Here is an 11407-nt window from a genome sequence, read left to right as displayed (position 1 = left end):
CAAAGCTCGCCTGGTTGCAAAGGGGTACACCCAAACATATGGGATAGATTACTCTGAAACATTCTCACCAATAGCAAAGATTGACACAATCAGAGTACTCTTCTCAATTGCAGCAAATAGAGACTGGCCCCTACACCAGTTCGACGTAAAAATGTCTTCTTACATGGGGAAATACAAGAGGAGGAATATCTGCAAGCTCCACCAGGGTTTTCAGGGGACTTCATTGAAACTGACGGGTGTAAGTTAAAAAGGGCTCTATATGGCTTAAAGCAATCTCCCAGGGCGTGGTTTGGCAGATTCACTCTAGCAATGAAGAAGTTTGGCTACCACCAGAGCAATTCAGACCACACGCTTTTCTTGAAGAAGAGAGGAGAATGAATAACATGCCTTATCATTTATGTAGATGACATGATTATTACAGGCAATGGCAATGCTGAGATACAGGCATTAAAGGAAACATTGTTTAAAGAATTTGAGATGAAAGATCTGGGAAGACTTAAGTACTTTCTGGGGATCGAAGTGCTCAGATCAAATGAAGGGATACTTATTTTCCAAAGAAAATATGTCATGGATCTTCTTGTTGAAATAGGAATGCTAGATTGTAAACCAGCAGATACTCCGATCGTGGTTAACCATGGCCTGCAAACCTTAGAAGGGGATGGAGCAGCTAATCGAGAACAATATAAAAAACTGGTGGGAAAGCTAATCTACCTCTCATATACTCGTCCAGATATTGCTTATGCTGTTGGGATTGTAAGCAAGTTCATGCATCAACCACAGACCCGGCATATGGAAGCTGTTAACAGAATTCTAAGATATCTCAAGGGCACACCAGGAAGGGGTATAGTTTTCCAAAGAAACGGACATCTTGATTTACAGGCTTACATAGATGCCAATTGGGCAGGTGATAGAGATGAGAGGAAATCGACTTCAGGATACTTTACTTTTGTGGGAGAAAATCTGGTAACATGGAAAAGTAAGAAACAAAAAGTGTCCTTATCCAGTGTAAAAGCTGAGTTTCGAGGAATAGCTAAGGGAATCATAGAGGTCCTATAGATTCGAAAGTTACTCACTGAACTCGAATTCGAATAGAGCAGTTGTGAACTAAATTGTGATAATAAAGCTGCAATTAGCATATAAGAGAATCCAGTCCAACATGACAGAACAAAACATGTAGAAGTCGTTCTACACTTCATAAAGGAAAAACTTGAAAAAAAAATTATCCATATTCCGCATGTCAAATCCAAAAGCAACATGCAGATATTCAAACAAAGGCTGTTAGGACGGAACAATTTCAAGAGACACTATGCAAGTTGGGAGTTTGCAATCCCACCACCCAACTTGAGGGGGAGTGAAGGAAAGAATAAAATTAGAATAAAATCAGTATATTTATTTATGTATATTAAATATTTTAGGAGATAATTAGGAGAATATTAGGGATTTGAATCTCTGTAACATTGGCAACTAATGTCCTTTATAAGGACTAATTCTCTGTGATTAATAAAAAAGTAAAAAAACATATTAAATCCTAAACTGATAAATCGTAAACTGAGAGTTATTCAACTTTTCACAAGCCTCCAACTACAATACAATATTTATTTATAGTTTAACTTAAATAAATCTTTAATATTTTCATCATTAAAAAACCCATTATGAATGAAATGCAATACTAAATAGATGGTTTGCTCTATCTTCCCGCTCTAGAAGAGTTATGTTACATTGACATGAAGGCTAATCGGTACAGGAATTGGAGATGTTTTGAAAAGTTTAACCAAGTCTAACAAAATACATGGTAAATGGATGTGTAAAACAAAATGCTCTTGTTGAGAGTCGAACTCAAGACCTCCCGCTTACTAAACGGGTGCTCTAACCAACTGAGCTACAAGAGCACATGTTGTTCTATTTTTTAGTTTTTCTAACTCATCTTTGTATGGTCCCTCAAATCGCAACACATGCATTGTAAATACTTTCTAAAATAAACAAATAATTGAACTTTTAAATATATATATATATATATATATATATATATATATATATATATATATATATGAATAAATATATATATATATATATATATATATATATATATATATATATATATATATATATATATATATATATATATATATAAAGATATCGATCGTTGACACGAAATACTATTGCAATTTTAATTCAAAGTGTTTAGTATAAGAAGCAGAAATGAAATGGATAAGACTTAAGAGTAGGAGTATTATTGTAAATTATTTCTTATTCATCACCATATTTTCAATTGTGTAGTCAATTTATTTACAACATAAATCTAATTTTACCCCTCTCCTGCATAAACATGCTCTAAACTCGCTCAAACTCATTATTTGCCTAAATCTCTCTAAAAACTTCTTCAAATCAAGTTTTTTGCATTTGGGACTTTAGGGTGCATAAAATTTTAGTGCAAACGAACTACATTGCATCAAAAGGAATTTTAAACCTTTATCTCAATTCCGCGAGGAAAAAAAATTTCCAAAACCCCAAAAATTGCGTGCAATTTTAATCGAGGTCATGTTTAAGTTCCATCCCTTCTCCTTCATCATCATCATCATTTCAATATCTCACTTGAAAATAGAATTTGGGTAGGGAAGGTAACAGACAATTCATATCCTACCCCCTTAAGAGGAAGTGACAAAAGAAAGCGATCAATTTTAACCCTAAAAGGTGAGAACCCTACATAAAAAAGTATGATGAACATTGTTGTCTCAAACTTGAAAAAAAAAACTTGAAACAAAGAAAGACAAAAAAGTAGTAAATTGCCAATGAAAATGTAATATAAAATATCCATTATAATTGAAATTCATAATAGAATCACACATAGATTTATGTTATATATGCCGTAGCCTATACATACTAAAACTTCATTATTTCTTGCATAACGAAAGAAAAAGTATTTATAAGTGTTCATTCAGATCATTAAACCTCAGATTTTTCTGATAGATTTACAAATAAATTTCATATTCATGTTGGTTATTGCATAATTATTAATCCATTTTTGACAAGATCGAATAAATATTAGATCATTAAATTTATTTTGAACACTTCTACTCATTATCATCAATGGATCAATCTTTTTCAATGCATCCATTTATCCAAGTAATATTGAGTTCACATGAAAGACGTTTTTGAGCATTAATATAATTAGAAAAATAATTAGTATCAAAAATTAATAACTTGTTTGATGATGACAAACTGCTCTTCCCAGCCAATTATAGCCAGCATTCTTACATAACAATTATGGTTCTCTACCTACAAACATGGAGTGCAAGTACAACTTTCTTCATCTACACTTGGGCGTTAACGATATTATATTTCTTTCCATTTTAAGGAAGGGGAGAGGGGGGGAGTGGTAAATATATAAAGAATAAGGTGTTTGACTCAGACCAAGAACTCGGTGTCTGATACTTCGAGTACTTTGTGAACACCTATAGGGTTTACGCCTTGTCTGAATGCATTGCTTTCGATGTACCTGCACGAAACCATAATAAAACCAATGGTTACAGCGTTGTAGGTTTTTTTATTACAGCATTTTTTGAGATTGGACATGGAGAGGTTTAGAGAACCCACATTTCTTTTAGGAACGTGTGTTTGTAGAATGCATCAGGAATTCTCCCGCTAAATTGATTGTGATCTAAGTACCTGAAATTTGCATAAGAAATAAGCAGAACAAAAAATGAGCAATCAATCATTATATATCACAAGTTTCTTAAATAAGCATATCAAAAGGTCAAACTAAAGATATGAACAGTTCTTTCAGGTATCACAGCTGACAGTTTCCTTCCCTGACCATGAGGTTAGGGGCTCAGATTCCCTCAACCCCAAGTAAGAGGATTCTTGAAGCTTTACACTTCAAAAAATGTTTGAAAATACCCAAGAAAAAATAGTACTAGTCTAACAAATGTGTATCCAGATCCAGCTGAAGTCAAGGTAAAATATTTGAATCCCCAAATTCTATAGTTCGTGATTTTGGCAATTCATGATATGCCTGCAGGGCAACGAACATCAAGAAAATATATTCTGTATTTTCAGGGTAGTCACAATTACTTCTAGTTATATCATCAACTTTTGGAGATCGGACCAACACAAGCTGCATTTTTCTAGGTGCCTTAATTTTTAGACGATTCAGAACGTCACAACAAGAGTAAGTTGGCAATTAGAAAGACTTACAGATACGTCAATCTAGGAAGACGAGCAAGGGCAGATGGTATAATTCCGGTCATTTTATTGTAGGACAGATGCCTGTGATAAAGAAGGTCCATGAAAATTGTCACATAATTAAAGATAAAAGGAAAAATCAACCCAGCTTAAAATAGATAAACTATGCATTATATACAGGGGGGAAAAGGTTGCTTACAAGATCTCCAAGTTCGTTAGATTTGCTAGCTGAGCCGGAATTCCGCCAGTCAAATAGTTATTATTCAAATATCTGGATAGCAGTTCAAAAAAATTAGTAGAGTAAGCAACAGAAGCAACAATATCGGTAGCTGCTAGCCTGCTATAGAGTAGCTTACAAATTACGAAGGGCAGGAAAGCATCCTTCTATGCGAATAAGCTCACGAATGGTACCCACAAGGTGATTGTTACCAACATCCCTATAAAACAGATATAATGACTTTTAAATGTTGACAATTATAATAACATTACTCCAGAAAAAGAGTTGAGAGAAAAGGAAAATGCGCACTTACAAATGCCGAAGATTCTGCAGAGTGCCCAATTCTGCAGGAATGCGCCCAACAAAACGGTTTTCATGTAGATATAAATATCGCAGTTCAGGAAGATTTGCCAATTCCCTGGGAATCTCCCCCTTGAAACTATTGAAACTCAAGTATCTGCAGAAGTACAATATTCACTCAGAAAAAATACTTGAAGCAGCTATAAACACAGAAACTAGTGCCAGTGAAGATTGCTTACAGATGGGTCAGACTTTTCAGTTCACCTATTTCAGGGGGCAGGACATCCTGTAGTTTATTCCATCGCAAATTCCTAGAAGGAAGAAACACCAAATTAAAGTGATGGATGTTGAATATTGAAAATAGTGTACACAAGGTCTTTACCGTGTAGTTTGATTAGTCTATTCTACACTATATGATGACCAAAAAGGAATATCATAGATTATTTTTAAATTTGGAGGCGGGGGGGCAAGAGAACCCTCAAGTTAGTAATAATAAGGTTGAAGATCTAGAATATATCTCAATATTCTTTGTCTTTTCATTAGGAAAAAATCCCCTCCCATTAACCTAGCAAATATGCTTGCTTGAGAGCTTTGAGCTGTTAACCAGTAGGATTACAGTCAAATGACTCAAATCTAAGTCACTACACTATAGAATATTGTTAAGTAGCTAAATGTTTGGTAGATTGGAACGGGAATTGTGAGACTTATATGTGATACTTGAGATGAGACTTGGGATGAGACTTTAAGAATTGTCTTGAGTCTTTGTTTGATAAAATTTTAGAATGGAAAAGAAAATAATTAAATAGTAACAAAGTTACCTACCCTTACTTTTATATCTTTGGCCCTTTTCTTTCATATATGGCAGAAGTGTCATTTTCTTACAAATCCAAGTCTCACCACAATGTTCTCCTACTCCCTAAGACATTAAAAGGTGGGACTTGGAGGGTTGAGACTTGAAAATCTCATGCCCATTCCCCATAAACAAACATGGTACTTTGTTTAATCCAAGTCTCAACCCCAAAGTCTCAACCCAATTCCCTCTAACAAACACCCCTTAAGTTCCACAGCCATACAGTAATACCTCTACAGCTATCCCAGCATCAACTATCATTTCTACAGCAATTAGAACCACAAACGGACTAATTAAATAGGCATACTCCTTAACGTCTACCAGGATTCGTCAGAAGAAAAAAATGGAGCACAAGCACAAGAATATTTGTAAATGGCAATCAGATAAAGAAAAGAAACGCCGAAGATGGTAGACCAATGGACAAAGCATATTAAGAAGAACTCTAAGATGAATTGGCTCTGAAGTTTTGCAATGATAAGGAAATCATCAGTGACATTGCGTTATGCACTGCACATGGCCTCCCATACCACACTTACATTTGACTTTTCAAGAGGGCAATTAAGTAATTTTGACAAAAGAAGAGCATGGAAGAAAATATTAGGGAATAAATCTGTTAGGAGTTTGGTATGCAAGAAAAACTCAGTCAGCAAAATACGATTTGTGTACTACATAAGCTCAAGGGGGGCGTTTATTCATGCTTTTGGAAATTACAAATTGTGTTCTACACATTAGGAACTTGGATTATGCTTGAAATACTCTTACGTTTGTATCAATTCCAATCTTCAATGAATACTATCATTACTTTCATAAATATTCTGTTTTACGCAAGAATTATGCTCAATTTCCTAATTCTAATAATCTGTCCAGATTTACTGTCTTCACTAACTCAGTTCATAACACATTGTCGTAAAGGCAAAGTATGAAGTTAGCACGCTGCATGAGTGATGGGAAAAGACTTAAAGACTATGCCAGAATATTGATGATCGGATTCTAACATGACAGGTTTGGAGCATTTCAAGTGATCTGTTGTATCTAGAGGTCAAAGAGGAACATATAGTCTCTCTTGAAAGTGTTCTAGATGCCAAAGTCATCCTTTTGAAATCCCATACCAGATTATCACTATTATTAGGATGGCATCTCTGACGAAAGCCATAACAATAGAATGCATCAAATCAAATCTTGGAGGGCAATCAATGATGATAGTCTTCTTTAAATTGGAAAATTATTGAAAGAGGACCCTATCAATAGTCTGTTGGGGTTGATGATATAGAAGTTTAGTTTTGATCCAGCAGGGGATGATGCAATTGTTTGATTACAAGAAACATTTTCTAATTTTTAACGGTCTGTTTGAATAGTCATTTAATTTCTAATATAGAATTCAAGTGAATTACATCGTTGGAATGGAAAAAAATATTTGAAACTAGTGAAAAGCCCAAAATTAAAAAAAAAAATTAAATTAAGCTTTAAACCATTATTAATAGTCTGATTATGAGCACAACTCAAAATTTTAGTTATTTGATTTAACATTGTGTTTCAACTAAAAATTAGCTTTAAACCATTATTAATAGTCCTTTCAATAGGAATGGGGAGAAAACGAAAAAGAGGTATAAGGGATCCAAGTCTCTAATCAGAGGAAGGAAGATGAAATGCAAACAATTGAGATTAGAGAGGTGACAAGAAGAGAACGGGAAAAAGAAAGAGGGGACGAATGGAGTAATTGACCAAGAGGTGATAAAGAGAAGCCAATAAGGAGGATGAACATGTAATCGATAGGAAAGGACATTTTGAAGATACTTCCCCATGATTCAATCATATCTTCATAGGATGGAAGAAATCTTCTACAATCATTCCAATAGCCAGAAGGATATACCTAACATACTAATTGTTCCCTTCAATAAAGTTCAAAATCTAAATTGATAGACTCACTACCATCACTAAGTTTGCTTTCAATTTTCAGTTTTTATTTTACTTAAACAAAAGCCTTTCACAATAAAGTAAACCCGCCCATCAAGGGTGAACATGAATAGTTGTTCACAGATCACATACCACTCCACAAGATTCTCATGAGTAGTACCGCATAGCACTTTGATAATGCTCATGATCTTCAGCGGCGTGTTAACAAAAGGAACTACAATCTAAAGAATGATGGTCAATGGCTAGAACATGCAGATAAGGCTACAGAGGGATATTTAAGCTAAAGTTGCTTCTATTAACAATGTAAATATAGAGGAAAATCCAACTCGAAATCTCCTTGTACGAGAAGTGAAAATAAATTCTTCATAATCTTTGTTACTGATGGTCGTTCATATCGATATTTTGGTTCAAGCAGCCAACCCAATATATTAGAATATATTTACTTTTCTATCTACAAAAACATAAAATGAAAGAAATAAAATGAAAGAGTTATCAAACAAGATAAATAAAAACATACAGAATTTTTAATCGCTTCAATCTTCCTATCTGAGGTGGAATCGGTCCTGTCAATTTATTGTTGTGGAGGTCCCTGTCATGCAGGTGTGATCATGATGATCAAGGATCTCAAAGGCATCAACATATAGGAAAGCCGAACTCCTAACTACGAGACTAAACACACTTACAGCCTTTGAAGATCCAACAGATTAGTCACAGCAATGGGAAATGGTCCAACAATTGACACTGCATAGACTTCTCTGCAAGTTGAAGAAGCAATGGAAACACGTCAACAAATAGTTGCTTTATACATAAAAAAGTCTGATAAAAGAAAATGTAACATACTATTAGAAACTGGTAATAACGATAAGGAGAGAGAAAAATGGACATACAATCCTGTAACAACTCTATAATCCCCTTGAACAGAGCATGTTACACCAGACCAAGCAGGCAAATCACCATCTCCACATGGATCATCACCAACCCATGAATAAACAACCCTCCATCCGAGTGATGACTTAATTTCATTCAATGCTTTAACTGTAAAAAAAGTAAATTATAATGTCATTCAAACAATAAGAAAGTACCAAAAACATCAAAAACTAATAATCAAATTTGACACAAGTATACTTCAAGAAGTTAACAGCAATGCCTTTCAGATGCTAAAAAAGACTAATTCTAGCAGATTGTGCTCTTCATAATTCTAGGGTTAAAACTAACAAAATCTTTTCATCATCAAATTGATCATAGATTATATGATTTATATCTAGGTTCTAACCACCTACCTATTCCTAAGCATTGGGGCAAGCATACAAAAATGAGACAGTAATCCCTCTTCCTATAAATACTCATCAAAAGATACACCTTATACTTTTAATTTTTCTTTTCCTCATCAATCCATTCATGGTCTTTCAGAAACTCCAAATCAACATCAAACACTTAGCTCAAAAAAATCGAAAGCACATCAAAAAACAATTATTCTGTATTGAAAATCATTCTTTTAATTACCAACTATCAAGGAGAACTTTCTACAAACTAAATCACACCCGTATAAATTCGAATAGGAATCCTTAGATGAAGAGACACTTACACAAACATATACTTAGAAAATAGTAACAACGATTCCCGCCACCACAATTTCGCCATTACTTAACCAATAACGACAAACTCTTTAGGCCCTTCATTTCAAAATTTAGATGATCGTACATTATAGATCAATTATAAGGGGATCTTTTCTAACTCAACAAGCCACAACTACAAATCATTCATTCATGATCATAAACGAGCAAAAGTAATCAACAACAATTTATAGATCAAAAACCAGAATCAAAATAACGACAAGAGAGAGAGATTACCATCACGTTTTAGGGTTTTACAGAAAGCGACATTGAAGAGGAGAGGACATAGAAGGGTAATTAGCAAAATTGGAAGAGAGGGATTCCCCATTTCGACGACAATGAAATTCCTAAGACTTGTATCGGTAGATCAATGAGATCTAAGGAAATGCTACAAGTAATTAGAGAATGATACCAAATCCTTATCCAAAAATTGGCAATTTTATGAAATTGCTATTGCCTTTTCGAATCCATCCCGAGTGAGACTGTCGGTGTGGTGTGAACTGTGAACTGTGGCTATTCTCCACCCTCTGCGCAGAGTGAATCTGAGGAAGTATCACTCATAAACTTCACCTTTTACTCGATACCTCGAATTGTTTTTTGATCCTTATATTTTCCTATTTTTGACGTTAGTGAAAACTATTTACTCCTAGTAGCATTTGCTAATTACTCCTCGTTTAAGTTTATTCAATTTGAATTTTTCACATTTATTAAGAAAAAAAACTTTTTTTTATTGTAGTAGATATTATTTTAATTAAACAGTGGTGTAAAGTAATGATTATATTAAAAGTATGAGAGAAAATTAAAATAAAACAAAATTCAAAGAATAAAGAAATGAATGAGAGTAAATATACTAGAGAAATAAGGAAGTGAGAGAGAGAAATGAGGGTATATTAGGGAAAAAAGATTTTCAAAAATAAAAAGTATTCTAAAGTGGACAAACTTTTGAAATTACTCGTTATAGTAAGGTGGACAAACTTAAAAGAATGGAGGGAGTATTAATATTATTATTATAATAGGAATAATTTGCGAATTACAGCTTTGAAATATTGGTGTATTTTCAAAACTAAAAAGATAGCATGATTGAGTTTTTGTTTTGATTGGATCAAATAAATATCCTACATCAATAAATCCAACCATAGTAGAATTTCCATTTTTTGGTAAAAAACCCCAAATAAGTTGTTTCACGTATATAACGAAGTAAGTGTTACTCCATTCCAATGTCTTATTGTGAGTTCGGTGTTGTATCGTGCTAGTAAATTTACCAAGAATGCAATTTTTGGTCTTGTGACCAAAACTTTTTCACCTTATTCTCGAGAACAAAAAAGGTCTTTGTTAACCTTTAAAGATCGAACAATCATGGACGACCCATTGATTGTGCTTTGTCCTTGTAGAAATCTCTTTATATTCGATGTTCAATTTGTAAATCAAGACAAAGTTTTTTTCTTTCGAGATCTTTCATCTCAAATTCCTTCATCATTCAATTTGTGGTTTCTTCTATTACATTTGGTGTTCTTATATAAGTCATCAACATATACGACAATTATGACAAACCCATTGTTTGTTTGTGTTTAAAACTATGGAACAAACAAGAATGAAACAGACCAGAAAGAAGTAAATCTTGATTATTTCATTCAATTGAATCAAAATGTATAAAGGAGGGTTACAAATATATATAGCAGATATAACAGACCACCTATACTGCTATAAGTAACTCTAGTTTGTTATAACTGACTCCCTATTGCTTACAAAGGTAGAGTAAAGAATATATGTACAGTTAGCATATACACTAAGCTATATATATCAAGAAAGAACAATCCAATAGCTGACTTCAGATGATTTGAGCCATGAACCAGTAGTCTTCAGGAGGGTATAGCATCAGCAACTTGATATTTGAACCAGCAGTAATCATGTATAAGAGAAAAACACAATCAACAACCTTTTCCATCCTTGTGAGCAGCATATTTCATACACCTATTCTTAACATCCCCTTCAAATTGGAATGGGTTTCAACCATTCCTAGTTTGTTTAATAAAACTTTGAATTGAGTTGATGGTAGGACTTTGGTGAGAACATCTGCTAGTTGATGTTTAGTGGGTAGGTAGGATAGTTGAAGAAGTCCTTCTAACACCTTGTCTCCTGTAAAGTGGTAGTCTATCTCTATGTGTTGGAGCCTTTCATGAAAGACAGGATTTTTTGCTATGTAGATGGTTGATTGGCTATCACAGTTCAAAGTGATAGGTTTGAGGTTTCTTATTTACAAATCTTCAAGGAGTCTGACCAACCATGTTACCTCTGTTGCAGCTGAAACCATGGCTTTATACTCAGCCTTTG

At 33.9% G+C, this 11407-nt stretch overlaps 1 protein-coding gene and 1 non-coding gene across 2 annotated transcripts; both read right to left on the bottom strand.

Moving 5' to 3' along the window:
- Nucleotides 1–1815: 1815 nt before the first annotated feature.
- Nucleotides 1816–1889, bottom strand: TRNAT-AGU (transfer RNA threonine (anticodon AGU)). Its single transcript has one exon. It is a non-coding gene; the product is annotated as a tRNA-Thr (tRNA).
- A 1276-nt stretch (nucleotides 1890–3165) lies between these two features.
- On the bottom strand, nucleotides 3166–9741 carry LOC130809335 (probable leucine-rich repeat receptor-like protein kinase At1g35710). Its single transcript, XM_057675061.1, has 11 exons — nucleotides 9314–9741; nucleotides 8351–8498; nucleotides 8147–8218; nucleotides 7981–8052; nucleotides 4939–5010; nucleotides 4713–4856; nucleotides 4539–4619; nucleotides 4382–4453; nucleotides 4195–4266; nucleotides 3595–3666; nucleotides 3166–3496 (listed from the first exon to the last, which is right to left on the bottom strand). The coding sequence occupies exons 1-11, from the start codon at nucleotides 9402–9404 to the stop codon at nucleotides 3406–3408; spliced, it is 987 nt and encodes a 328-aa protein (XP_057531044.1). The 5' UTR covers nucleotides 9405–9741; the 3' UTR covers nucleotides 3166–3405.
- Nucleotides 9742–11407: the final 1666 nt, after the last annotated feature.

Source organism: Amaranthus tricolor, chromosome 3 (assembly GCF_026212465.1).
Source record: "Amaranthus tricolor cultivar Red isolate AtriRed21 chromosome 3, ASM2621246v1, whole genome shotgun sequence".
Classification (NCBI taxonomy): Eukaryota; Viridiplantae; Streptophyta; class Magnoliopsida; order Caryophyllales; family Amaranthaceae; genus Amaranthus; species Amaranthus tricolor.
The sequence above is the reverse complement of the archived record's forward strand: the minus strand, read 5'-3'. Positions and strand labels throughout refer to the sequence as shown.